This window comes from Acanthochromis polyacanthus, chromosome 1 (genome assembly GCF_021347895.1).
Source record: "Acanthochromis polyacanthus isolate Apoly-LR-REF ecotype Palm Island chromosome 1, KAUST_Apoly_ChrSc, whole genome shotgun sequence".
NCBI lineage: Eukaryota > Metazoa > Chordata > Actinopteri > Pomacentridae > Acanthochromis > Acanthochromis polyacanthus.
In genome coordinates, this window is record NC_067113.1 from 37659592 (window position 1) to 37687590 (window position 27999).

The window sequence follows — 27999 nt, forward strand, 5'->3', positions numbered from 1 at the left end:
CCCTATATAGAGCCGGGTTCTGCTCGAGGTTTCTTCCCTGTTAAAGGGTGTTTTCCTTGCCACTGTCGCCTTTGGGCTTGCTCTGGGGGTCAGGCATATGGGTTCTGTAAAGCGTCTTGAGACAATTTGACTGTAATTGACGCTATATAAATAAAATTGAATTGAATTGAATCTTGATGAAGCTTCCTGTAGCGCCCCCTGCTGGTCCTCCACAGCTTCTGTTCATCATAAACATCCATAGAACCAGTGGGTCATGCATTTACATTTATTTAGCTGATTTTATTATTTATTTTATATATTTAAATGTAAACCCAGCAGCAGATTTCTTTAAAATATAAAACCTTTATTTTTTTTCTAGATTTTTCAGCATTGTGGTTTTTATTTCTGTGAATATTGATGGTTTGTGATGAAGATGAATGAATGAAATGAATCCTTTTCCAGCTGATCTGCGGTCAGATCCTCTGACCGGATGCAGCTGCGGAACCACCGCTGGATTCTGAACCGCTGCCTTCAGCTCGCTCCGGTTCTGTCCCGGTTCTGAACGTCTCTGTGAGGCTCAAACAAACGAGACGTGGTTCGGTTCGTTAGAATTGTAGATTTTTGGATCATCTGACGCTGAGCGGAGCCAGAAGGAGCCGGAAGAACCGGTACCGAAGAGGACTGGTACCGGAGAGAACTGGTACCGGGGAGGACTGGTACCGGAGAGGACTGGCACCGCCCTGAACCACCAGACCGCTGCCGGAACCGACAGACCGGAGCTGCTCGGTGAGGAAGACTCCGGCTGAGGAGGAAGATCTGCAGCTCTCCTCCTCCTCCTCACCGGGCAGGGAGCGCGCCGCGCGGCTTGGAGAGGCGTGACGCGCCCGAATCGCATCTCCGGGATGGCAGGTAGGTCCTGGTCCGGTACCGGGGCTCGGGGCGGGCTGGAAAAGGGGGTAGCACGGCTAGGCTCGGCTCGGCTCGGCTCGGCTCCTCCCGTCGGTTTCAGGGCGGTTCGCCGCTGCGGCTGTCCGAGGCTCCAGCTGCGGCCGGCGGCTCCGGGAGGAGCCGCTGCTGCACCGGATCCTCCAGGACCTCTTAGCACGCTGGACCGCTGGACCGGTAACCGGAGCAGAGAGGCTGTGCAGCTCTACCGGGACGGAAGCTGATTAACGGACTGCAGGAGGACGTTCACGGTAATGGGGTCAGTGTGAGAGGAGGCCGAACCGGGCAGAGCCGAACCGAACAGAGAGGTGTGAACGGCCCGGGACCTGCTGAATGAGCAGCGAGACCGGATCAAAACCGAGCCGGGCTCCGGGCAGAGAACCGGTGGAAATATTCGGGTTTGGTTCCGTTAACGGCAGCAACAAGTAAAAAGATGATTTAATCCGAACCGAACCGGAGACCAGAACCGGTAAACCGCTGCAGGAGTTCACATCCGGTTCAGTTTTTATCATTTATTAGAGCAGAAATGTCCAAAAATTAGAATAATCTGAGAAAACTTTGATCAGAAAAATGATCAAAACTCCTTTTCTGGATTCTTTTGTGGTTTTGTGTCTTGTTTTAATCGTTTTGTGTCTTTATGTGGCTGTTTTGTGTCTATGTGGCTGTTTTGTGTCTTGTTTTAGTCGTTTTGTGTCTTTATGTGGCTGTTTTGTGTCTTGTTTTAGTCGTTTTGTGTCTTTATGTGGCTGTTTTGTGTCTTGTTTTAGTCGTTTTGTGTCTTTATGTGGCTGTTTTGTGTCTTGTTTTAGTTGTTTTGTGTCTTTATGTGGCTGTTTGTGTCTTTATGTGGCTGTTTTGTGTCTTGTTTTAGTCGTTTTGTGTCTTGTTTTAGTCGTTTTGTGTCTTTATGTGGCTGTTTTGTGTCTTGTTTTAGTCGTTTTGTGTCTTGTTTTAGTCGTTTTGTGTCTTTATGTGGCTGTTTTGTGTCTTGTTTTAGTTGTTTTGTGTCTTTATGTGGCTGTTTTGTGTCTTGTTTTAGTCGTTTTGTGTCTTTATGTGGCTGTTTTGTGTCTTGTTTTAGTTGTTTTGTGTCTTTATGTGGCTGTTTGTGTCTTTATGTGGCTGTTTTGTGTCTTGTTTTAGTTGTTTTGTGTCTTTATGTGGCTGTTTTGTGTCTTGTTTTAGTTGTTTTGTGTCTTTATGTGGCTGTTTGTGTCTTTATGTGGCTGTTTTGTGTCTTGTTTTAGTTGTTTTGTGTCTTTATGTGGCTGTTTGTGTCTTTATGTGGCTGTTTTGTGTCTTGTTTTAGTTGTTTTGTGTCTTTATGTGGCTGTTTGTGTCTTTATGTGGCTGTTTTGTGTCTTGTTTTAGTCGTTTTGTGTCTTTATGTGGCTGTTTTGTGTCTTGTTTTAGTTGTTTTGTGTCTTTATGTGGCTGTTTGTGTCTTTATGTGGCTGTTTTGTGTCTTGTTTTAGTCGTTTTGTGTCTTTTTGTGGCTGTTTTGTGTCTTGTTTTAGTCGTTTTGTGTCTTTATGTGGCTGTTTTGTGTCTTGTTTTAGTCGTTTTGTGTCTTTATGTGGCTGTTTGTGTCTTTATGTGGCTGTTTTGTGTCTTGTTTTAATCGTTTTGTGTCTTTATGTGGCTGTTTTGTGTCTTGTTTTAGTCATTTTCTGTCTTTATGTGGCTGTTTGTGTCTTTATGTGGCTGTTTTGTGTCTTGTTTTAGTCGTTTTGTGTCTTTATGTGGCTGTTTTGTGTCTTGTTTTAGTCGTTTTGTGTCTTTTTGTGGCTGATTCGTCTTTTTAACATTCTGACCCGTCCATCCGGCCCAGCCTCGTCTCTACAGACTCTGTGGTTCTGATGTGAATTCTAAAGCTTTGAAGTGAGATAAACATGTGATATTAATCTTTTTACATTAGAATGTTCTCCAGACGTTCTGTGATTGGGTACATTATTTTAAATGTTCTACGAGTTCTCTAAAAGCTCTTTAAAAGTCTGATAGTTGCTCTGCTGCTGTAATAAACAGTACGACCACTAGATGGCGTCGTAGAGTCACGTGTTTCATTAGGTACCTGATTATTGGTTATTGATCATGTGACCAGGTCCTCCTGACGGGCCCTCGGCTCTCTGTACCGGGATTGGACCGGCGACCCTCTGAGGACCATGGACCCTGAGATCCTGCCGGGCCCCGGCTCCAGGACCAGGACCAGGACCGGGACAGACCCCAGGACCATGGCGTGCAGACGGAGCCTGGGCGTGATGCTGCTGGTGGTCGGGACGCTGGTTTCCGTGGTGACCTCGAGCTCACCTGCTGCAGGTAAACTGGAGAATTTCACTGCCGACCCGTTAGTCGTTCTGTCGGTTCATTTGGACGTTTGGATGATTTTACGGTGGATTGTGTGGCTTTATTTTGTCTTTCTGTTGTTGTTTTGTCTCTCTTTATGGTTGCTTTGTATGTTTTTGTGGTAGTTTTGAGTCTTCTCGTTGTCATTTTGTGCCATTTTCCAGTTATTCAATTCAATTCAATTCAATTCAATTTTATTTATATAGCGTCAATTACAGTCAACTCGTCTCAAGACGCTTTACAGAACCCAAATGCCTGACCCCCAGAGCAAGCCCAAAGGAGACAGTGGCAGGAAAACACCCTTTTAACAGGGAAGAAACCTCGAGCAGAACCCGGCTCTATATAGGGGGGACCCATCTGCCTGCTGGCCGGGGGGTTGAGAGGGACAGAAGAGGGCAAGGGGGAGGGATGGGAGAAGAGGGAGGGGTGGGAAAGCAAGGAAAACACAACACACATTTGGATACATGCATGACAGGATATGTGACACAGACAAAGTATAAGCTAACATTGAAAACTGACTCATAGTTTACTCTGATGATGTACGGCTCTGACATTAAACATACTCCATATATAGCTAGCAGTAAAATTCAAACAGTATGTAAGTTAGCATAACAGTATAGTGAAGGCGATGCAGAGTTGACTGGTGGAAAAGGGGAGTTGGAAGCAGAGGGCTGGAGGAAGGTCAGCAGCAGCATCCCACAGTGGACATGATGGAGACTGGACCAGCTGGTGGAACATCAACCACAGATCTGAAGCATCCAGCTCTGGGACCAGGGACACTCGGAGAAATAGCACAGGGGGAAACAGAGTGAATGTACTGCAATAACGGTATACATATTAAATGTAAAGGTAGATAGAGAAGGGCTCAGTGCGTCAAGAGAAGTCCCCCAGCAGCCTATAGGCCTATAGCAGCATGACTAGAGGCAGAACGAAGGGACGTCCAAGAGGGAGTCAGCTGTGCAATGAAGACACAAGCCGAACCCCTGTGGGTCACCCAGTCAGCCCCAACTATAAGATTTGTCAAAAAGGAACGTTTTAAGCCTGGTCTTAAAAATAGAGAGGGTGTCTGCCTCCAGAACCCAAACTGGGAGCAGGTTCCACAGGAGAGGAGCTGATAACTGAAGGCTCTGCCTCCCATTCTACTTTTAGAAATTCTAGGAACAACAAGTAAGCCTGCAGTTTGAGAGCGAAGAGTTCTACTAGGATAATAAGGTACTATCAGATCTTTAAGATATGATGGAGATTGGTTATTAAGAGCTTTATATGTCAGAAGAAGGATTTTAAATTCTATTCTGGATTTAACAGGAAGCCAGTGAAGAGAAGCAAGTATAGGGGAAATATGATCTCTTTTGCTAACTCCTGTCAGTACTCTGGCAGCAGCGTTTTGGATCAACTGTAGATGTTTGAGAGAGCTATTTGGACAACCCGATAATAAGGAATTACAATAGTCAAGCCTGGAAGTAACAAAAGCATGAACTAATTTTTCTGCATCACTCTGAGACAGAATGTTCCTGATTTATTGTGTATCTCTTTATGGTTGATGGAGGTCACGTGTCTCTTTCCAATCATTTTATAGTCGTTTTGCATCTCATTGTGGTTCTTTTCTGTGTCTTTGTTGTAATTTTGTGCCATTTTTTAGACTTGTTGCGTCTCTTTATGGTTGTTTTTTTGTCTCTTTGTGGTCATTTGTGTCTTTATGCATTTTGCTTTTGTGTCTCTTTATTGTCACATTGTGCCAATTTGTAGTCATTTTGCCACTTTTGCGCTTTATTTATGTCATTTTTTGGTCATTTTGTGTCAATATTCTGCCTTTTTCTGGTTGTTATGTGTCTCTTTGTGATAATTCCACAAATTTCTGTGGTCATTTTGTGTGTCTTTGTGGTTGTTTTATGTCATTTTTGGTGTTATTTTTTCTTTTTGTCTGTTCACAGTCGATTGTTGACACATATCCAGTCTAGACACTAAAGGTTCAAACAGCTCATCATATTCTGCTGATGTTTCAGGTGTTGTTGTGTCTCTGATTTACCTGTGCGCAGCAAGAAGTGACAGGTGCATTTCCTTATAAGGACATTCAGTCAGACTGCCATCAGTGGTTTCAGTGAAGCTGCAGGAATCTTATTTTATCTCCATGTCCTGATCCTCCCACGATACTGAGTCAGTCTGTAGACACACACACACACCCACACACACATACACACACACGCACAGAGGAGTCACATGACCTGCTGATGTCACACTGTGGAGGTTTAAAGTGACACATCGATCCTCCAATCAGATCCAGACTCAGAGACGTCTTTTGATTGAAGCGTCTCAGTTTGAGGCAGTTTGAATAAAGACAATTTTATTCATAAATCTGCTCCATACGATAGAATCTACAATCATGGAGGCTCTTAAGCTACAAAAAATATGATTATTTTACAGAAATGTGGCGTTATTTAAAAGAAAATGACTATCATGGTTTGAAAAAGGGTCAATAATTGTAGATTACAGAAAATATCTTATAAAGTTACAGAAAAAATAATAATTTACATGCTGACTGTAAAATAAAACATAATGTGAATAAAAAAATCTGTATTTTGCAACATATGACTGTAAAATTACACTGTTTTACTGTATTTAAATCAGTCAAAAGTATTTATAGATCATTATTTGAAAGAGAAATGATGTTATTTTACAGATTTTCCTTTTTAAAAGCTATAAGAGCTGCTGCTGAAGATGGAAATGCAGGATCACGTGTGGGACACTATTAATGGTTGTTTTAGATCTTTTTACAGTCATTTTGTATGACTTTGTGACGCCAGAGTAGCAGGTTTGCAGCTGAACGTCCGACCAGGTGAACATCAGAGCTCCTGTGGTGCAGGACGCCCCCCTGTGGTTGAACAAGGCTTCCTGGGTCAAATCCTACAGAGGATCTTTGCTGCATCCTGCTCTGAGTGTTGGAGCTGCAGCTGTGGGACGCTAGAATCAGTATTTAAGGGATATTTTAAAGGGAAAGAGTCAGATATTTGGAATTTTTTAGATTGCAAAACAAGATTATGACATGAATCTGTTACCAAAACTAGAAAAAAAATACCATTTTATAGACAAAATGACAAATAAAAGTCAATAATTGTTTAGTAGTACATCTATCCATCCATCCATCTACTCGTGTGTTCGAGGGCGTCGTCCTCTGAATACCAATGACTCGTCTCCGTTCGGCACGTGATGCTGCCGCAAAGCACGGCGTCACCACGGCAACAAGGCCGAGAACCAGATGAAAGAGCCTCAGTCAAGGCTGAGTGTGTGTCGGTGTGTGTTGGTATGTGTGTGACACAAAGACAAATAGGTTTAAACTCACTGCAGAGGAGGTGAAAAAAAAGAGGAAGAGATGCAGCGTTCCAACCAGAAAGAGGACGGAGCTCCTGCTGTGTGGAGTCAGTGATGAAACCAGATGTGTGCAAGAAACCTGCATTTGCACATCTATGTCACCAGCAACAGCATTTCATCATGTTTAACTGTCATTAATCTGGTAATTATCAGTCAGATAGTCATGCCCTCCAGGATTTCGCGAGTGTTTTTCGAGATCATTGTGGCCAAAGATGCCTGAATTCGTGGCAGCTTTTCTAAAAAAATTGTGATTTTTTTGAGCGTATTTGTTATGATGAAATTGCAGGAGACAGTGACAATTAATAAAAAGTTGGATTTTTTTTAACTCTTAAAACATGTTTCAGCATTTTGAAACTAAACTAATTCTTTAACGCGCCAACTCATTTCCACAAGCTGGAACACCACGGTGGGAAATTAGCAGCAGCCAGATCTTGGTTTAACAGGAAGTGGTTGGTAGATTTAAGGCACTAAATGATCATTTACTGTTGAATGGATCATATTTGGACACATCTGTCAGTGGCTTAAAAGTTAATTTCACATCCTGACACACACGTAGATCTGGTAGAGGTCTGGTATTGGTCTAGAGGTCTGGCAGTGATCTGGTAGAGGTCTGGTAGAGGTCTGGTAGTGGTCTAGAGGTCTGGCAGTGATCTGGTAGAGGTCTGGTAGAGGTCTGGTAGAGGTCTGACAGAGGTCTGATAGAGGTCTGGTACTGGTCTGGTAGAGGTCAAGGTAGTGGTCTGGCAGAGGTCTGGTCTGTAGTCCGCTCCTTTTAGCTGTTCTCCTGATATGTTTCATTGACAAAATTGGAATGTCCCACAGAATTCACAGAGATCGATTGAATTTGCATTCACTGTTGAAATTGCCACATCGCAAATTCCTGAAGGGACTGGTTAGAGATCAATCCAACAATCTAAACCATTTGATTTCACATAGCTGGTTAGTGTAGCTTAGCATAAACACTGGAAACAGAGGGAAACTGCTAGCGTGGCTCCTTACAACTACAACTTCCCCAGCAATTGCTGACTAAGGTGTTGTATCTGAAAGGTGTTTTAAAGGTGAAGGGGTGGGACTATTTGATGCATCTCCACAACCTCTAAATAAACATAAGACAACTTTCATTGTTGCTGACCTTGACCTTGGTTTTCCTATAGATGATGCCACCTTTGGTCAGAATCCTCAAGTTTGGTTAGGGTCCTCGGGTGTAGTCAGAATCTTCAGTTTTGGCCAGGTTTTTTGGTGAAACGGGAGTTTTCATGTGTATTTATTGTCCTGGTTTGCATCCTCAGGTGTTTTCAGGGTCTTTAGGTTTGTCCCAGTTTTTCAGGTGTAATCTGAGTTCTCAAGTGTTTTCAGGCTCCTCAAGTGTATTTAGGAGGTTTACATGTTGTCAGGATACTCAGGTACATGGAGAGTCCTGAGGTCTGTTTGGGGTTCCTACAGTGGGTCAAGGTCCACAGGTGTGCTTAGGGTCCCCAAGGTGTACTTAGGATCAACCAGATATATTTAAGGTCCTCAGATGTATTCAGGACCTTCTGCTGTATTTAAGGTCCTCGGATATGTTCAGAGTTTATCTGGTTTGTTGAGGTTCCTCAGGTGTTTTCTTGGTCCTCAGATATAATCCGGATCTTCAAATTTGATCAGGAGCCTCTGGTATAATTGGTGTTCTCAGGTATAATTAGGGTCATCAGATGTCATCGGGATCTTGGGGTGTAATCAGGATCCTCAGATTTTTTCAGGATCCTCAGGGGTTTTCAGGATCTTCAGGTGTTTGCGGGGAATTTCTGGGTTCTGTTGTTCTGGGAAGACATAACCTGAATTCTGTACTTCTGTCCTGCAGGTGTGTTGGACTTCAATGAGACAGCTGAGCCTTCATCAGAGCCTTCATCATCATCATCATCATCATCCTCCTCCCCTCCCAGACCCCCCTCCCCTAGCCAGCCCTCGGACTCTGGTTACCATGGTAACGGCGGTGGCGCCGGCTCAGCGGAGGACTCGGACTCCGGCGCTCAGGGGATCCACCTCCTGCTGAGGCCCCCGGACCTCCTGTCTCCAAGCCTGCCACCTCCCCTGCCTCCCCACAGCCAACCCACCCTCACCCCTCCTCCCCCGTGGGAGCAGGGCCCCTCCCTGGAGGAGGCCTGGGGCTCCGGCGACTACCTGGAGACGTTGTCCTTCATGGTGCCCGACGGCGAGGAGCTGGCCCTGGCCACGCCGCTGCCCAGTCACCCTTACGACAAGGACACCGAGGGGGACTGGGTCTCCTACGACACCGCCTTTCCCGCCAGGCCCACCCTCCCCCTCTCCTCCCGCCTCCCCCTCTCACCCTCCTCCTCCACCCTTGGCATCCCCCTGCACACTCGGTCCCCCCATCCGGATGTCTTCCCCACCTGGGAGGAGGACTACGACCTTGAGGACATGATGCCGCTGGAGCCGACGGAGCTGCTGCTGCCGGACATGAACAGTCTGGAGTATTACACCAACCTGCTGGCCCGGGAGAGAGAGAGGGAGAGGGACCGGGGGAGGGAGAAGGACCTGGATCGGTTGAACCGGACCGACACCAAACCCCCCATCAGTCCGACAACCACTCTAACTCACCATCCTTCTCCGACCCCATCCCTGAGCCCTGGTCCTCCTCCGGTACTGGAGCCCAAACGTCCCCCATCAGGTCCCACGCCTCCCCTCACCCTCTCACCCACTCTCCCAGGTGAGGCTCCATCAGCCACCCCCAGAGCTCCATCCACCCCTCCTCCACCGCCTGCTCCGAGACCCAGAGACCGAGCCCCAGTGCCGGGTCGATACCCTCCTTACCCTCCATCCAACACCACCGGCCGGGTGCCTCCCCCTCCCCCACTGGGACCACCCACCCGCCCCGATCGACCGGAGAGGCCTTCGGCTGTCACAGAGAAGCCAGCGAAGGCTCCACCCTCCAGGATCACCACCACCACCAAGGCGACCACCGCCATCACCACCACCACCCAGATCACAGCCATCAGCCTGACCAGAGCCCCCCCGGTGACCACGCCCAGAGTGGCCCAAACCCCGCCCACCAGGCAGTACCTGTGCAACGTCACCAAGCCGGAGATGTACTTGGTCCGAGTAGGTAAGGGTCACATGACAGCACCTGCAGCTGGGCCAGGTTGATGCTCAACTGTCCTGTTCTGTTAAGTACTTAGAGAATTTCATGCTTTCAGACCTGAGAAGCCATTTTAATGGTTCAGTGTCTCCATGAATAAAACTCTCGCAGACATGAAATGTGGTGACGACACAGACGGAATAGTTTTTAACAGATCTAAATGACTGAATGGATCAAACCGAGGAGACGGTTTTAGTTCTTCGCTCCTGAAAATGGACAAAAGGGCAAAATTTTCAATCCAGGATGGTCTAGTGTCTCCATAAAGCTCCTACAAGTGTTTATCTATGGATGGATTCATATTTCTAATCAAATACAGTTGTTGGTCGACATTTCTCCAACTGTAGAGGTTCTAACATCAGTAGAATCTGATATGTGGAAATTTGACCAGACAAGGTTCCAGTTTTTAGCATTTCAGTCTTTAAACTTGTCCAAAATTACTCAAAATTAGCCAAAATGAGATAATGGTTTTAAAAAATAATCAAAAATTGTCCAAAATGAGTCAAAAAGGGATTGGATACTAGTTTGTTTTCCTGTTTGGACTTAAAATCTGTCTCAAATAACCCAAGTTTCTCCTAAATGCATCAAAACTTCTTCCACATGACTCAGATTTGTCACAAAAAGACTCAAGATTCATCCAAAATGAGTCCAACTGGTCACTAAATAATTACTGGCCCTTAAAAGTGGAAAACACTACAAAAATATTCAGTCCAGGTTGGTATTGTGTCTCCATGAAGTTCCTGTCAGTGTACATATATATGGATGGATCCATATCTCTACTGAAATAGTCTTCTGCTGATGTTTCACCAATGTTTCTGATGTGTTTGTGTTTGCGTCCTACAGTGAGCTCCAAAGGTTCGTCAGCTGGTTTCAGTCAGGTCAGAGATCTTCTGAAGAAAGAGTTCAACCGTTCGGTGGAGCTTCAGGTACGAACATCTCACCTTCACTGCTGCTCCATCAGGTCACAAACCTTAACTTCCTGTTATTGTAATAAATAAACCGATGATGACTGACAGCTGTCTGTCTCCTGTTTCTCTTTAGTTCCTCAGAACTCCGTCCAGTTTTGCTTTTCGCGTCGTGTCAGGACCGTTAATCTTCACCGCCATGTCCGTCATCAACGCCCTCCGTCAGCCGCCGCGCAGCTCCGGTCCGGTTCCCACCGTGTCACCGCTCTACACCGTACCTGACCTCAGGTACCAGATCCACTCGGTGCTGCAGTTCGTCCCCGCCCACGTCGATGTCCGGGTCTGCAACTTCAGCGAACGGGTGGAGAGAGGCCTGACACTGGCATACGCCGAGACACGGAGGAGAGCGCACGAGGCGGGAAATGTCACCGTACAGGTGAGTCGGATTGTACAGGTGAGTCTTGCCTGTCTGACTTCACTTCTGTCGTTGTTTTATCCAACCGGCTGGTCTTCTTCCATCTCACAGCTGTTGAACATCACTATGGGCGTAGCCCGGCCGGCAGCAGAGCAGAAGGTTCCTGTTGACATCACGTTTGCAGTGCGTGATGGGCGGGGCTACCTGCCAGGGTCGGGGGTCAGCGAACACTTAAGGAAGCTCACCCTGGTGGAGTTCAGCTTCTACGTTGGATTTCCTGCCCTGCAGATCGCAGAACGTATGACAGAGACACACATTTAGAACGAATTTACAACCTTTAAAAAGCATTTAACAAACTTGTGAAAACACATTTACAATGTTAAATTAAATTTAACAAAAATTTAGGACAAACTGGAAACTCAAAGACGACAAGACATATACGATGAATGATATATTAACATATTCACAGGGTTTAGTGGTGAGACCAAAAGAGGGAAAAACAGACAAAAGGCAGAAGTAAAAAAACATGAGGAACTCTGGTTTAAAAAATAAAGGAAACAAATTATGAACAAAAGCAAAGATTTTGACAAAAAACACAATTAACAAACTTTTAACAAAAACTGAAACATGTCAAACGTTTTGTCTTAAATCAAAATGTGTGAAAACAGGTATAGCTTTCTGTTAGTGTTGTATTAAACATGTTGTTAACGTGTGATTTGTGTGTTTGTGTTGACAGCGTTTCATTACCCTGAGCTAAACACGAGTCACCACCTGAGATCCACCTGGGTCCGAACAGGTAACAAACACCCACCTGGACTCTACACCTGTGTGTCAGATTAGAGGGGTTCTGTGGTAGAAAACTGACGTTCCACCAGAGAACCCGGTGAATTCCAGTCTGTGTGGTTTCAGTGCTGCTGGGAGTTCAGGAGCAGCTAGTGGCCGAGAGAAGCTTCAAAGCTCGACTGGAGAGACGTCTGGCTCTGCTGCTGGAGGAAGGACTGCAGGAGACCAGCAGGAGGCGCTGGAGGAGGGCCACATCGGTGGGCAACAACAGTCTGCAGGTACCTACACAAACACACAGGTGTAGACACAAACATCGAGGTACAGACACAAACGCACAGGTGTAGACACAAACATACAGGTGTATCTACATACCAGGTGTACAGTGGTGAAGTGTAGGTTAACTTTGTGTATTTGACCTCTTAATGCGTCTCCTGTGTCTTCAAACCAAGCTAAACATCAAAGACCAGAAGGTGTGACTGAGCCTCACCTGTTGTTCTCAGGTGGTCCGGGTGTCCCGGCTGTCTGGACCAGAGCGCCCCCTGGAGGTGTTTTACTTTGTGGAGGGTCCAGGTGGAGAGAGGATCCCGGCTGAGGTGACCGCCGCCACTCTGAACCGCTTGGACCTGCAGAGAGCCGCCATCGTCCTCGGACACCGAGTCCAGAGACCGCTGGCCCAACGTGAGTCAGAACCCAGTCGGTCCAGAACCAGGATGTTTGTGGTTCACACACTGAATGGATGAAGGAAAAGGAAAGAATCAGGCCCATCAGGACTAAAGAATAAAGCAGAAAACATGCTAACATGCTAATGTACAACAGGAGTTAGAAGGTGATTGGCAGAGAGGCTGCATGGAAACCGACTCCAGTTCAGTTCATTTAGATAACACCAGCTGCTGACAGATGCTTCACCATGCAGCATGTATCTCCCAACAACTTTCTCCTCTTTATACTGTGGAAACACTGCCTGCAGCTCATCCTAAACCTCTGAGTTTTTACCAGGTACGTGTTGGTGGCGAGGGGTGCAGAATTTTTTGTTTTTACAGAATCCGTTCAAAGCAAACAGATTATATTTTTTTCTAAATCCAAAAAGACACATAGAATAAAGTGATTTTAATTAAATATTTCAATTTTTTTCCTTGGATTTGGTTCTTTTCCAAACCAAAAATGTTTAAAGACCATTGTAAAGTTGAAAATCTTTTTAGTTTTTGGCTGATAAATGGTGTGATTTTGGTGATTTAAATTAAAAAAAACATGCCTTTAAACCCCAATGGCGTGTTTTAGAGTTGAAGGGTTAGACATCCATTACAACAACAGAAAAACAAAACACTTCATGATTACTGCTCCAGCTGTTTGTGGTCTTCCTCTACGTCCAGCTTCCTGAAAACATTCTGCTTCATTTAGTGAAAAAATGGATCCAACAGTCAGTTCAACTGTTAAACATCCACCATTAATTTAACCCAATAGAACTCATCTGTTCAATCAAACAAACACACCTTTAGCTGACGAACATACTTCCTCATTGGATAGTGACAACACGTCTCACCTGTTCTCACCTGTCCAGCTGTGGAGACTCTTTCTGTCCCCCCGGCGGAGACCCAGAGCAGCAGCATCTGGCTGATTGTCGGCGTGGTCGTCCCCGTCCTGCTGGCCGTCTTCATCATCATCATCCTCTACTGGAAGCTGTGTGGCTCCGAGAAGCTCGAGTTCCAGCCGGACGCCATCAACACCATCCAGCAGCGGCAGAAGGTCAGAGGTCATCAGGAGGCGGGTTTACCTCACCTGTCAGGTATGAAGACAACCTGCCGGCTCAAATGTCTGTCGTCTTTCAGCTTCAGGCTCCCAGCGTCAAAGGCTTCGACTTCGCCAAGCTTCACCTAGGGCAGCACAGCAAAGACGACATCATGGTGATCCAGGAGCCCGGTCCCATACCTGCACCCGTCAAAGAGGCCACGCCCTCTGACGCCGGAGACCTCAACACCCCAAAGTCCAAAGGGTCGTCCACCAAGGCGGCCCGGTCAAGCCGCCGCAGGGGAAGGTCAGGATGATTTTAAACGATTTTACCTTGCTGTTAAATGTTCAGATGTCCTGACTTTCTAAAGCGTTGGATTTTTTCCCAAACAAATTTATCCCAAATTTCTCAAAATGTCCAACACCGCGGTCATCAAAATCTCCTTTCTAAAAATGTCTGAAAGTTGTTGTTCACTTGCAGAAATGTCTAAAACTGTAACTAGTCTTGACAAAACCAACGTCTGTCAGACTACAGTTCATGTTAAAGCAGAGAGCATTGTGGGAGTTTAGCATCAACGGGGCACCATGACAAAGACTAATGAGGAGGTTAAAGACCTCCAACCAGAGCTCAGCTGTTTTACACAAAGTAGGATCAACTGTGAAAATGTTCCGTTTTGCTGGTTTTTGTTCTGGAAAATGATCTAAATGTTCTTGTCTACTGTCTGGCCTCAGATGATGCTCTCTTATGAATCTATTTGGACCATTTTGAGGATATTTGGGCAAATTTTATGCCATCTTATGCACATTTTGAGTAACTGTGGAGAAGTTCCAAGATGTTCTTGAGTTTAACTGTAGTACCTGGTTGTTCCACCTCTTCCTGTTTAATCTTGTAGAGACTAGGAAGTGTCTCTCAGGCTACACTTCGGCTGAATCCCAAACCGCCCCCTACACACTATCCCTACACACTACCCCTCCGTTTGCGCGTTCCCGTGGAGGGTCCTCCATATTAAGGGCCGTCCCAAACCGCGTAGTGCGGAGGGAGAGTGGACTGTTCAGCCCTTAAATAGCGAGTCTGCATCGATGCTCACTCTGGACAACTTTTTCAGGAAGTGCAACGTCCAAATGGAGGAGGAAACAACATATCGATGTAAGTTCCACATGCGTCCTTTATTTCTCCCACGCCTTTTTCACACTGACAGAACATCACAAAAAGAGTGGTGAAAAAAGATAAAACAAAAGAAACAAATCATCTTCTCTGCTGACGTTTGATTTAATTGTGCACCCCCTGACACCTTAAAATTTGAACACAACTGACAGAATTCATTTATTCATTCATTCATTTGTTGGATTTGAAATGCCAGATAATAGGATTGGAAAACATGTGAGTGAAAAAAAAGTGGGATGCTTCCGTCTTCTGGAAGCAGCAGCGATCCTTGTTAGTTGCAACCTGTGCCACAGCGCTACAGCCATGACAGTAGGCGTCTTTGTGTTACCATGGCGATGACGTCTTCCGTTTTCCGGTGAGGCGACTGGGCGTCCCATTCCTGACGATCGTATTTATACCCTCCCCCTTCAATAATAGGTGCCCTCCACAGCTGCGAGTGTGACTTCTTTTGGAGTGACACTCAGTAGTGGAGGGGGAGTGTGTAGGGGGGGTTTGGGATTCAGCCTTCATGTCAACAAGCAAAGAGCATTGTGGGATTTTAGTGAGCAACAGGGCACCATGACAAAGACTTCTGTGGTGGTTAATGACCTCAACCAGAGTTAATGTGCTTAAGAAAACCTGAGACCTGTTGATGAATAAAACTGAATTTATGAGTTAAGTCCTGTCCTTGGTAGACAAATGTTTGGGATTAGGTTCATGGCAAATTGATAAAAAGAAAAAACTTTCATTCTTTGTCTGATGTGGTGAAATTTTCTGGAGGATAAGAACCTTCATCAGTAACTTGGATTCCTGATCTGTTGCATTTAAAATAATGAACTAAAAACACTAAAATGCTCCAGAATTCTGTATTTATGAGATTAAACTCGACATCATGTGAACAAATCAAGCAGCAGAAGGTTTAAACAGGATTCAGGATGGTTAGAATAATAAACGAACTCACCTGTCGTGTCTCTCGTCAGGCTCAGCCCGTCTGACGGCGACTCGTTAGGAAGCGACCAATCCAGCGGCAGAGAGTCGGCAGAAGAGAGCACCAGACCTGTGGCCACGCCCAGTGACGCAAAACAGCACAGGAAGATGCCCAAAAATGGTCAGACATTGATTGTGATGGTGACGTGGCGTGTTATTGTTATATTAACAATATTAAACTCCATTTACCTTTTCTGTTTAATGCCTTCGAACCTGAAGGGAGGAACAAGATGGGTACGTTTACACCGACGGCATTCATAACGGCGCTCTGATCACTGAATCAAATGTGAAGCTGCACCAACTCCGCACACTGGGGCTGCAAACAATTCATTAATTAGGGTCATTCTAGAACTGGGGCTTCAAAATGTTTGAAAACTAAGCCTTCTCTGTTCCAGTTTTCTGCTCCATATTGATCAATAATAGGTATTGATTCACTCAGATTCTAGATATTTAGCTAGCTGTTACTGCTGACCACTGATGGAAAACAGTCCAAAGAATGAGTCTGATCCTGATTATATGAGGTAGAGTGGGACATTCAATCAAGGCTGACAATGGATGAAAAGATGGAAAATAGAAGAGAGGACATAGCTTTGCTCTACCCATTCTGTAGGAAAACTGTTGGATGATGGAAACAACAAAGAGAAGACAGAAAATGACAGAAACGAGACAGAAAATGACAAAAAGAAGACACAAAACAGCAAAAACAAGACACAAAACATAAGAAACAAGACACAAAATGACAAAAACAAGACACAAAATGCACCAGTCATATTCTGAATAGTGACAGAGGAAGTGTTTTGGTGGAATATTTACATGCAGGGAGGTGAAAACTGTCAAACTGCCAAAGAAAACAAGAAAACAAATCCACTGCATGATCCAAACCCTGGTAGAAACTGGTTTACTGTGGTTAAGGGGGTTTTCAAATACAACCTGAAGCCAGTGAAGGAGCGGAGAAAGCAGCTAAAAATGAGCGGTTAACAGCAGGCCAACACCGACAGTTTGACTTCCAACCCTTTCTCACCTCTGACCTGTCCTCCTCCACCGGTCCAGCCGGTAGCGGTCCGGACGAACTCCTGTCCTCGTCCTCCATCTTTGACCACGTCGACCGTCTGTCCCGCGGTTCCTCCGACGGCACCCGTCGTCAGGCCAACAAGGTGCAGCTCATCGCCATGCAGCCGCGACCGAGTCCGCCACCGCTCCACGCCCCTCTGCAGCCGAGTCCCTCGCTCACCGAGAAGGTCAACACTGAGGTGGGACGATGACGGCAACCAAACACTCACCTTGAAAACCCTTGAACCTCCAATAAAATACCATTTATTAGAAGCTGTAAAAACACAAAGAATCGTTGGATTTTCATTTTAACTCAACAGTCCTTGAGCTAATCGTGTGATGGGTACTTCTGTTGGGAAAATGATCCAACGAATCTACGTTTCATTCAATTCAAAATAAACCTTTTGCATTAAACAGATTGTGACAAACCTCCAACCAACCTTCAGCTCAGGGACTTTTTGGCTGAACTGCAGGTCGTGTTTGAACCGACAGAAAATTTTAAAATACAAGTACTACAATATCTATAATTTGTAGAGACCATTTTTTTCACCATTGGTGCCACCTGAGGACAGTGTTTGACATGTGGATTTCAGGTTTTTTGTGGAGATAAAAAAACCTAAAAGAGACATGAAATGACACAAAAATAGAAATGACAAACACCATAAGAGAAATGAGACACAAACTGACCACAAACAGACAAAACTGTCCTAAAGAAATTCAACGTATGCCTCAGAACGTCCAGAAGCTTCTTGTGGTTCAGAGGGTTAACCAGCAGTTTCTAAAAGTGCTTTATGAATAAATCTGACTTGTGTTCTCACCGGTTCTCCTGCAGGTGGCGCTGCGGCACAAGTCAGAGATCGAGCATCACAGGAACAAACTGCGACAGCGAGCTAAGAGGCGGGGCCAGTGTGAGTTCCCGTCCATGGATGACATCATGGACGCGTTCGGAGATGGACCGGTCCAAAGCGAGGTGGCGCAGCGACTCTATAGCTCCGCCCATGACCACATGGACTGCATCCTGCAAGCCGACGCCCCCTCACCCCCCACCCCCACCGACTCCAGGAAAAGGTGAGAGTTTACCCAAGCGGTAGACTCGTGTAGTCAGACTATTCTCTACTGTTGACCCACTGCAGTGTAGAATGGTCTGACTGCACCTCGTCATTTAACTACATCAGGAAATCTCTCTGGCTTGTTTTTATTTCTTTATCCCAGTCATCTCCAAGCATCCTGGGCAGTGCTAAGCAATGGGGTCTTAGCAAGATAGTGACAAGGGAATTGTTTTGGTGGAACATCTGCATGTACGGTGACAAGAACCGTCTTTAATCATTCACAGAAAAGTCCAGCAGGCAATTCATGTTGGCAAGCAGAGAGCATTGTGGGGGTTTAGCTAGCAGCGGGCACCATGACAAATACTTTGTGAAGGTTAATGAGTTACTGCTAGTGCTCATTCATTGAGAATGAGCATAACTCCACCAGTACAGTAGCCTAGCCGCGCTAGACAACCCACGGCAACGAATTTAATTCTCTGCCAGGGAGGGTCTAGTTACCCTCCATAAGGCTCGAGGCTGGATTCTCCTAAAACTGGCCGGACCAATCACCATGAAGTGTAGAGTCAGAAGGCGGGCGTAACGAAGTGACGACAGAGGTGTGACGATTCTGACAGAAACAACCGGCGCACAATAAACAGTTATCTTTCGACTCGGCTTTGGCCACAGCCCTTAAAGATTTGAAGCTAAAATTCAACTTGAAAGATAAACAAAGGACGGCACTGAAGTGTTTCATTGAGAAGAAAGACGTATTTGGACTTATGCCGACGGGATATGGCAAATCTTTAATATACCAGTTGGCTCCGCGGCTCCGCTGGTTGGGAAGCTAATGGGACTTAGCCACACAATCCGCCGGTGCTCTCGGAACTCCGTCAGCCTATTCGTTACGTTGATTGGTTGTATACCTACCCAATTGCTGCAGAGGGATTTGATAGACAACCTTTTAGCCCGCCTCCCTCCCTGTCGAGCTTCCCTAGACCCTTGTGCCGTCAGAAACATGGGATCTAGCATGGCTAGGCTACCAGTACAGCATCCTGAAGCCCAAATGCTAATGTAGCTAATTGTGTGGTGAATGATGAATGTCTGTGGTCAAAGAATGGCTTTATCAGCATGGTGTATGAACATTTACTGGAGTCTTTGCAGCTGATTATTGATCGATATTGATTGACCCCCCAACATCACATCCAGCATTCTTTGCTACAAAGACTTGAAGCATTTTATTTGTTGGAGTCTTACTGCCTTTGTGCTTCTTTGTCCAGAGGGAGGCGCTCTCCTCGGGGTCACCGGGCTCAACCAGGACCTGGAAGTCTTCCTGATACAGACCGAGACCGGCTGCTGACCGACCAGAGCGCCACCTACAGAAAGTACCCCGGATTCAACAACGTGGCCTACATGGTGACACAGATGGACTGTAACCATCAAACCGTAATGTCGTTGTGGTAAACTCCAGCATGCTAACCTTCTGTCTGATCTCTTGCAGTCGGACCCTGACCTGCCCCCAGACCACGGCAGCCCCTCCCCCACTGATGAGGTGTTTGACCCCGCCCCGGCCCCTCCGCCCTACATGCCCCCCCAGCCATCCATTGAAGAGGCTCGGCAGCAGATGCACTCCCTCCTGGATGACGCCTTCGCCCTGGTATCGCCATCCTCGCAGGGCAGCGCCGGGGTGAGCGGGGTAAGCCCTGCCCTGCCCAGCCCTTCCCCTCAGGCCAGGCCCCCGGGCCGGCAGTGGGGTTCTTACCCAGCAGTCCCCTCTCACAGCCCCTTCTCTGCAGTGAGTGCGTCGGTCTGCAGCTGAAGCTACAGAATAATTCTGTCATGATCCATGTTCAGTGTTCATGTCCTGGTCTTTTTGTTTTTTCTGCAGAGATATGCGGAGCTGGGGATGTCGCCCTCATCGGTCCAGGGTCTGCTGCAGAGGTCAGTGTCAGCACATTTAAAACCAGGTCCAGGACCTGAACCAGCACTGACTCTCTGCATGTTTCATCCAGGCAGGGCCTGACCTCTGGAGGGTATGTTTCTACTGGAGACCAGCTGCAGGACTCAGTTTACTCCAGCAGAGGGCAGTATGAGGACCCCCCCTCCTCCTCCAGACCACGACCTGTAGGGGGCAGCACAGGTACAATCATACTGTGACACATTCACACACACTGTTGATGTTTGAAAGTCAGAAAACACTCCAACCCATCCATCCCCAACACATTTTTTAGCCCACAGACCCTCCACCACATGGGGGCAAACATTTGTTGCGTTTGTTGCTTTTAGTGACTGAATTCATTGACCTCCAGGTGCACAGCTCCACCACCTGACCCAGGTGGGCCTGTCCAGTCAGATTGGTGCGTACCCTGGGGTGGGTCGCAGCATGTCTGGGCCCACCGGCTCCAGCTGGAACCAGCAGCACTCAGACCAGGACCTGTCCAGACCGGGAGCCAGCAGAGAGAGCGTGAGTCGTAAAGTCAAACAAAATATGCTGAACAAAAATATGAATTTAATATTTTATTATATTTTTCATTATTTTCAAAATTGGAGAATAAATATTTGTTGTTCTAACAAATACGATTTGTACAAGTGAGATACGACTACAGTGGACAGGACAATAGGGACATGATGCTTCTTCGTCTGAAGTACCCATTGCAATTAACGGAAATTTTAGGAGACAGAATCACATTGTCAGACATCTAGAGTGCCTGTGGAGAGTCTTCTGTTCATGGTTGGACTAATATATTTTCAACTGGTAGAAGGGCTGTGCATCATTAGGAGGACACGCGTTGTTAAGTTGGCTCAAAACTAGTCAAAAATGACAAAAATGGTCCAAAATAGCATGAAACCTCTGAAATGACTATAAACTTGTTTAAACTGGTCATCTTTGGATACTGACCAATAAATAGATGCTCTTGATTTTCTGGTTTTGGCTTCCTCACTCTCTCTCTCTTCTTCCCACAGGTGCTGTCCTTTCCTGAGTTCTCCTCTTCCTCGGTTTTCCAGATGCCCAGCTCCTCATTGCGGGATCCGTCGGCTCCACCTCTCCTCCTGACCTCACCGACTCCCGAGTATCCGCCGGATGACGCCTCGCCATCCGCCCACACCTCGGCCTCCCTTATAAAGGCTATCAGGGAGGAGCTGCGACGTCTGGCCCAGAAACAGGCTGCAGTGACTAGCTACCCTTAGACTGGTTTGGACCTCTTTGGATCAGGACTCAGCTGGTTTCAAACATTGTAAACCACTCAGAGCCTGCAAAGACTGGATTAAAACCCTAAAACTAACTAATGTACACTCTGGACTCTGTGCCACGAAGCCCAAAATAACTCTGAACCGCGATCCATGTCTGAAAACTAGGACAGTGTCTCCTGAAGACCTCCGGTATTTTACAGGGTCCCGTCTTTCCGTCTGTCGATCCATCACCCCCCCCCCCCCAACTCAGTGTTTCATTGGACATAAGTTTGACTCACATTTCCACTGAAGTGCTTCCTGGAGTGTATCATTCAGTGATCATTCCTCCTGAACTTCTCGACTGAGTCATCCCTTTTGATCATCTGGAGCAGCGATTCATTGCTGAGCTCCTGCAGTGGATGTTCCCTCCTGGAGTTCTAGGGTGGATCATCTGCCCTGGAGTTCTGGAGTGAATGGACCTTCTTAAGCCTCTGGAGTGGATTGTCCCTTTTGGACTTTTGGAGAAAACCGAATGTTCCTGGCCTTCTGGAGTGGATGGTGTCTCTGTGAGTTCAGGAGTGGATCATCTTTCCCAGAGTTCTGGAGTAATGAACCTTCTGAACTTCAGAGGTTGATCATCTTTTTTGAATTTCTGAAGCACACCATCCCTTCCTGGCCTTCCAGACCTTCTGGAGTAGATGGTTGCTCTAGACCTTCCCTCAGAAGGTAATCTTCTCCTCAAAGTTCTGGAATAGATGCTCCCTCCTAATCTTCTGGAATGGATTACCCTTCTGAGAGCTCTAATTCTTGTAGGCCACCTGGTCTTCTAGAGTTTAGTCATCCCTCTTGGACTTTTGGAGTAAAATAATTATTAATGGGTGCCTGGAGTGGATGGCCCCTGCTACAGTGGATCATCTGTCCTAAAGTTCTGGAGTGAATGGATCTCCTTTAAACATCTGAAGTGAATCGTCCATTTTGAACTTCTGGAAAAAAATGGAGTGTTCCTGGCCTTCTGGAGTGGTTGATCAATCCTGGACTTCTGGAGTAAATGGACCTTCTTAAGTTTTAGAGTGGATCATCTGTCCTGGAGATTTGGAGTGAATGGACCTTTTTAACACCTGTAGTGCATCGTTGAATGTTCCTGGCCTTGTGGAGTGGACTGTCTCTGCTGGAGTTCTGGAGTAAATGGACCTACCTAAGCTTCTGAAGTGGATCATCTCTCTGGGACTTTTGAGGTTAATGAAACTTCTTAACATCTGGAGTGGATCGTCAAATTGAATGTTCTTGGCCTTCTGTTGCAGATAGTCCCTGCGGGAGTTCCAGAGTGCATAATCCATCCTAGATGTCCAGAGTTAATGGACCTTCTCTAGCTTATCAAGTGGATCACCAAATTGAAGGTTCCTGGCCTTCTGGAGAAGATGGTCTCTCTGGTAGTTCTGGAGTATATCATCTACCCTGGTGTTCTGATGCTGATGGTCCATCATGGCCGTCCAGAGATTTGTCATTCATCTTGGACTTTTGGACAGAGTTGAACCTTTCGGGCCTTCTCAAGTGGATGGTCCCTCCAGGAGTTGTAGAGTGGATCATCTCTGCTAGACCCCCAGAATGAATGGACATTCTCTAATCCTTCCTGGCCTTCGGTTGCATCGTCCTTCCAGACATCCTGAAGTAGATGGTTGCTCTCAGCCTTCCAAGTGGATGGTGGTTCTGGACCGTCTGGATTTGATCGCCTCTCCTAAAGTTCTAAAGTGGATTGTCCCTCTGGACCTTCTGTGGTGCTAACCGTCAGCCTCATACCATCTCCTCATCGACCACTTATTGCCTTCCACACTCCCATCAGCCACGGTGATCAGGTCTCTGTTCATCAACCATATCGATGAGGTCTTTGCACTGTTGACAGCTGGAGGTGCCGTACAGTTCCTACAGCACGGGAACACAAAACAGGCGAAATAATATATTTAAATATCTATAAGAATTAATAAAATATATGTAAAGAGATAGAAACCCAATGAGCACAATATTAATGTAAGAGTTATTATTGGAGTATTGAGATGTTACTTATTTTTTATTGCTTATATATGAAAGTATACTTTAAATCATTTATTTTGATCAAAAAAAGACCAAACTACTGTTGTATGGTTGTAATCCTCTTGTGTTTGAGCTCGCTGTAGATTATGAGCCGGCGTTTGTTTCTCCGTGAAGACGTTGCTTAGCGTAGCTGCTCGCTCGCGTGTTCATGTATCGGTGGCAAATTCTTTTTAAAAAAGAAAAAATTACAGCTAATGCATCGCTTTGGTATCGAGCTTTTTGTTGCTGATTTGTTGCATCCATCAGTCTGTGCTCAGAACGCTGCAGATGAGTAACACCGACCAAAAAGTGAGGAGCAGAGATGGAAACTAGTCTGGATAGTTTCTGTCAGAATTCAGGAGTAATTTCTGCTGCTGAATCCAAAAGTCCAAATTTTACACTTCTAGACTCAACATTTGCATCAGAATTAGGCATATTCTTAAAGATCAGCTTCCTATTTCCACACTTTACCAATGAGGAAAAAATACTGCATGTAGCTTCTGAAGAGGACTTTTGAAGGTATTACTGTCTCCAATAACCAAACTGTATTTTACAAGCAGCTGAAATGACGGGTCGTTCACATGAATATTACCCTACAAAACACAACTACAACTCACAAAATAAAACATTCAACAACTACCTGCAGATATCGTCCACCAAACCAATCTGATGAAACTAATTAGTTTATCCGTGCATTAGGCAATATAACTGGTAGGACACTGTCTGAACTGTAGTATTAGAAGGTAGGATGTTCTGAGCCTCCAAAAGATGAGAAAAAAAACTGTATTCTCTATATAAAGTCATTAATGTAGATCAGCTGTAGTTCCTGGTTGTTCCAGCAGGTGGAGCCTCTTCCTGTTTAATCCTGTAGAGACCAGAGAAGGCGTCTCTCAGATTACAGTTCGTGTTAAAGCAGAAAGCATTGTCGGGGCTTAGCCAGCAAAGGGCACCATGACGAAGAGTTGTGTGGAGGTTACTAACCTCCAGCCAAATCTCAGAGTGCGATGAACAGGGACAACATTCCTGTGTCTAATTCTGCTGTTTTTTGTTCTGGAGAATGATCTAAATATTCATATCTATTGTCTGCTCTCAGATGATGCTCTCTGATGCACCATTTAGGACCATTTTGAGGATGTTTTGGCAAATTTTATGTAATCTCAGACAAATTTTGAGTCACAGTGGAGAACGTTTGAGATGTTTTGATCATTTTTAACCGTAGTTTAACTGTAGTAGTACCTGGTTCTTCCACCAAGTGGAGCCTCTTCCTGTTAAGTACTGTAGAGGCCAGACTACACCAGAGAGCATTGTGGGAGTTTTGCTAGCAATGGGCACCATGACAAAGACTTCTGTGGTGCTTAATGACCTCCAGTTGGGAGAATTTAAGGTGTCTACCACAGTTTGACTGCTGTGTGATAAGGAGATGTTAGCAAAGGTTCAAGCTTCGATTGGTTCTGATACTAATTAAAATGCAACACTGAGAACCAATCCCAGAATAATTATTTAAACCAGCTATGAATGCTTTCCTCGAGCAGAAGATAGGAATTCTCAATCGTTCAAGTTCAGCAGTCATGCTCATCCCTGGTTCAAACATTTTGGGCATTTTTTCATTAAAGCAGTAAAAGGACAAAAAAAAAAACATTCTGGAGACTGATTCCAGTATTGTCGGTATTGGCTTCAGTATTAAGTCTGGATTGCTAGTCCATTCACCATTTCTTAACTGAACTAATACGAACTTATGCATGTCTAATTCTGAAGCTACAAACAAACAAACCAGCTCCACAAACACTCCTGTAGTTCCTGGGAATCATCCCGTTGTAGCCAGTGTTGAGTAATTTAGACTCAGCTTTTAGTTTCCTGTTCTGGTTGTTCCGCCTGATGACGGTTCCTCTCTGCCGGTTCCTCTGTGGCGTCATCAGCAGGTCGGTTGTTCATGAACATCTGGTGATGTGGGGGGTTTGTTCGTCTCTGCTCTTCTTCAGCACGTTCTACTAAGTTTGAGGCTTTAGCTATTCGTGATGTTCCAGTTAATGTTTAGCATGCTGCTAAAAGATGTTAAAGTTATTCAAATAAACAGTGAAGAGTTGTTCCACATCGAGTAAAGAGTGAGCAAAGAGTGATTAACGTCACAGTGCTATGAATCCATCGTCCATCCAAGCACAGTAGAAAAAAATACATCCTGAGAAACGTCATGTTATTTTTTGTTTCGCATTTCCAAAAGATATTTTTGAATCTAAATGAAGATGGTATAAGTGTATAAATGAAAGTGGATATGGTGTTGAATAGAAAACAATATATATAGAAAATATATAGTCTGCTGAACGGACTCCAAGACATCTGCCAAGACATCATTCATGGACCAGAAACCAACCGCAGAACTCTTTACCGGCTGGAGACTCTCTGATTGGACCAGGCACCTGTCAGTCAAGCTGCTGGACTTGGCCACGCCTACAGGGTCACATGGTGCTACTTCAACAACTCGAGGTGTGACGGAAACTCCTCGAACATTTTAAAAACCTGCAGAAGTCTGTCTTTTCATGTCAAACTGTGGACTCGGCTGCTGCTTTGCAGGCGTCACAAGCTTCTCCTGAATGTTTTCTTCAGTGTTTTCTAGAGTTTCAGTGTTTTCTAGATCCTCAGCGAGAATCCAGCAGACGACCAGGCGAGCTGTGGACGTTCAGCCATGACAAAACTACCGATCCACTCTGGAGTCAGACGGTTTCACACAGAACCAGTTCTACCTGCTGACCTCTGGTGGTTTGTAACGATCAGCTGAGATCTTTGGATCTTCTGTGACCAAAATTTGTTCAAAACTTTCACCACAAATTGTCAACCACATTTGGCTGAACACAGAAGTCCTGGGATGATGTTTGCCCAAAGCGATATCTTGGTCATTGTTTTTTTTCAAGGTTGTTTTCTCGACTTATGGTACGTGTCCACTTAATCCGTTTCTCTCACAGATAAACGCGTCTCGTCTGAAAATCTCTAATGCCCTTCTTTTTGCCATAATGAAGGGCAAAAAGTTTCAAAAAACCCAGGCAAGTGAAAGTTTGTGAATGTAGCACAGTCCAAGGTGGCGTACAAGTGGTGAATGTAAACGAAGCCGTCTTCCTCGCATAGCGCCGCATGACGACGTATTTGTCCGCTCGCCAACTCGATCCGAAATTTGTTTTAACATTGCTGTACGTTGAAATGAAGGAACAAGACCTGAGTAAATTTATGGGAGATGGCCACGTAACCACGAAACGCTGTAGGTCGAGGACGCCGTAAACCGAGGACCTGTTCTACCTTTCTTTTGCTTTCTTCCAGAGTTTTGGAGGTCGGTTGGCGATTACAAGTGAAATTTTTAAGCATTCTTAGCAAATTCACAGAGACCGATTCACAGAATGAACAAATTCATTAAACATCTTAAATGATCATTAGATGGTAAACGCCTGGCAGTATGCAGTAAGAAACATTTTGCTGTCTGGACGATTAATAAATGGCAGCCTGTTAACAACACATTCACAGATAATGTCGGTAAACTCAAGTAAAACTCCGATTTGATTTACTTAGAGTTAAACATCGTTGAAAAACCAAATGTGAAGGTTCATTTTTAAATCCCACGAGGTCTCCGGGTGGTTCTGGTCCTGTGTGCACAGAGTTTTAGATCCCATTTAACACCAACATATACAGAAATCCTGAAATAAAACACTAACTCGTGCACAAGAGAAAAATATTTCTGCACAAGATACAAATGTTTGCACACAACGTACAAATGTTTTCACAAATGACATCTGAATGCAAAAGATGCAAACTTCTGTAAACAAGATACGAACATTTGTGCACAAGATCCAGATGTTTGTGACCAAGCATTCACACTAAAAGGAGTAAAATAACCTGGCTGCACAAGATTCTAACTTTTGAAACAAGATGTTTCAGCCTGTGTAGAAATATACTAACCGTGTTACAGACGTACTAAATTATAAATAACTCATCATTGATTCTCTTCTGCTTGCTCTTGTTATGAAACATCAGTTTTGTCATGAATGAACCTTCAAACAGCTGCTGCTCTGAGTCCAACCACATTCCTGTTGTTCCTCTTCAGACTATGGTACAAAACGTAGCATCGCCGAGGCCACGCCCCCTGTATTTAAGGTCACGCCCACTGCAGGTTCGGCCACATCTGTCCAGGTTCCAGATGTGACTCGGCGAAGCTGCGTTGTGGAAACGGAGTCAGAGGGTAAAGTTCTTTTAACGTCAAACCGTGAGCTGGGAACACTGCCAGCAGCCTCACCTGTCCAACAGGCCAGGTGAGCAATCAGCTGACCTGAGCGGGTCACATGACAGGAACTCGTTCCACCCAAACTCTGTGTGAGCTGCATCCTGTGGTGTTTCAAGTCTGAAAGATTGTGTTAAACATTAAAGAGATGTGTTCAGATCCACACAGACCACTTTTGTCTTTATTGATCATTAACGAATCTTTACTTTGATTTATGGAATTAATTATAGATAAAATTATAAACAATCAAAAATATAACAATAATATCTGCAAAAGAAAAAAGTTTGTGATAAGTAATTTAAGGTACATAAACAGATTTAGAAAATACTAGTTCAAAAATACTGAAAAAAGATCAATTAAAATTAAGACAAATACACACATTGAAATGCTTTTTAAAAAATTATAGAGAAAATTCAACATACATAAAAAAGTTAAAATTAACATGACAAAAAAATGAGAAAATGAACTAAGTAATTAAAAATATATCTTTTTTAAGCTGTATAAAAATTAGAAAAATAAATATAAAAATGTCAGCAAAAGTGTATTTTTACTTGTAGTAGAATCATTATTATTTTTATTATTATTATTATTATTATTGTGACTTTTATTATGAAAAGACCGGTTAAATGTGTCTTATTGTGAAAAGGAATCGGATGTGTACTCACCGTATTCCGGTAGATCACAGGAAGCTTAACGTCATTTT

General features: G+C 45.0%; 1 protein-coding gene across 3 annotated transcripts; it reads left to right on the forward strand.

The window, feature by feature from the left end:
• Nucleotides 1-249: 249 nt before the first annotated feature.
• On the forward strand, nucleotides 250-27459 carry LOC110967738 (UPF0606 protein KIAA1549-like). Of its 3 annotated transcripts, none has more exons than XM_051946012.1 (21): nucleotides 250-888; nucleotides 3026-3240; nucleotides 8474-9736; nucleotides 10610-10692; nucleotides 10808-11107; nucleotides 11198-11384; nucleotides 11823-11882; nucleotides 11996-12147; nucleotides 12370-12547; nucleotides 13428-13612; nucleotides 13696-13901; nucleotides 15719-15846; nucleotides 15945-15959; nucleotides 16776-16975; nucleotides 17608-17843; nucleotides 19081-19216; nucleotides 19302-19595; nucleotides 19689-19741; nucleotides 19813-19940; nucleotides 20110-20264; nucleotides 20765-27459. In XM_051946012.1, the coding sequence occupies exons 2-21, from the start codon at nucleotides 3087-3089 to the stop codon at nucleotides 20987-20989; spliced, it is 4338 nt and encodes a 1445-aa protein (XP_051801972.1). In that variant the 5' UTR covers nucleotides 250-888; nucleotides 3026-3086; the 3' UTR covers nucleotides 20990-27459. The 3 variants fall into 3 exon arrangements, with proteins under 3 accessions (XP_051801972.1, XP_051801977.1, XP_051801974.1); XM_051946017.1 differs by having other exon boundaries at nucleotides 19302-19496; XM_051946014.1 differs by lacking the exon at nucleotides 15945-15959.
• The last annotated feature ends 540 nt before the right edge of the window (nucleotides 27460-27999 follow it).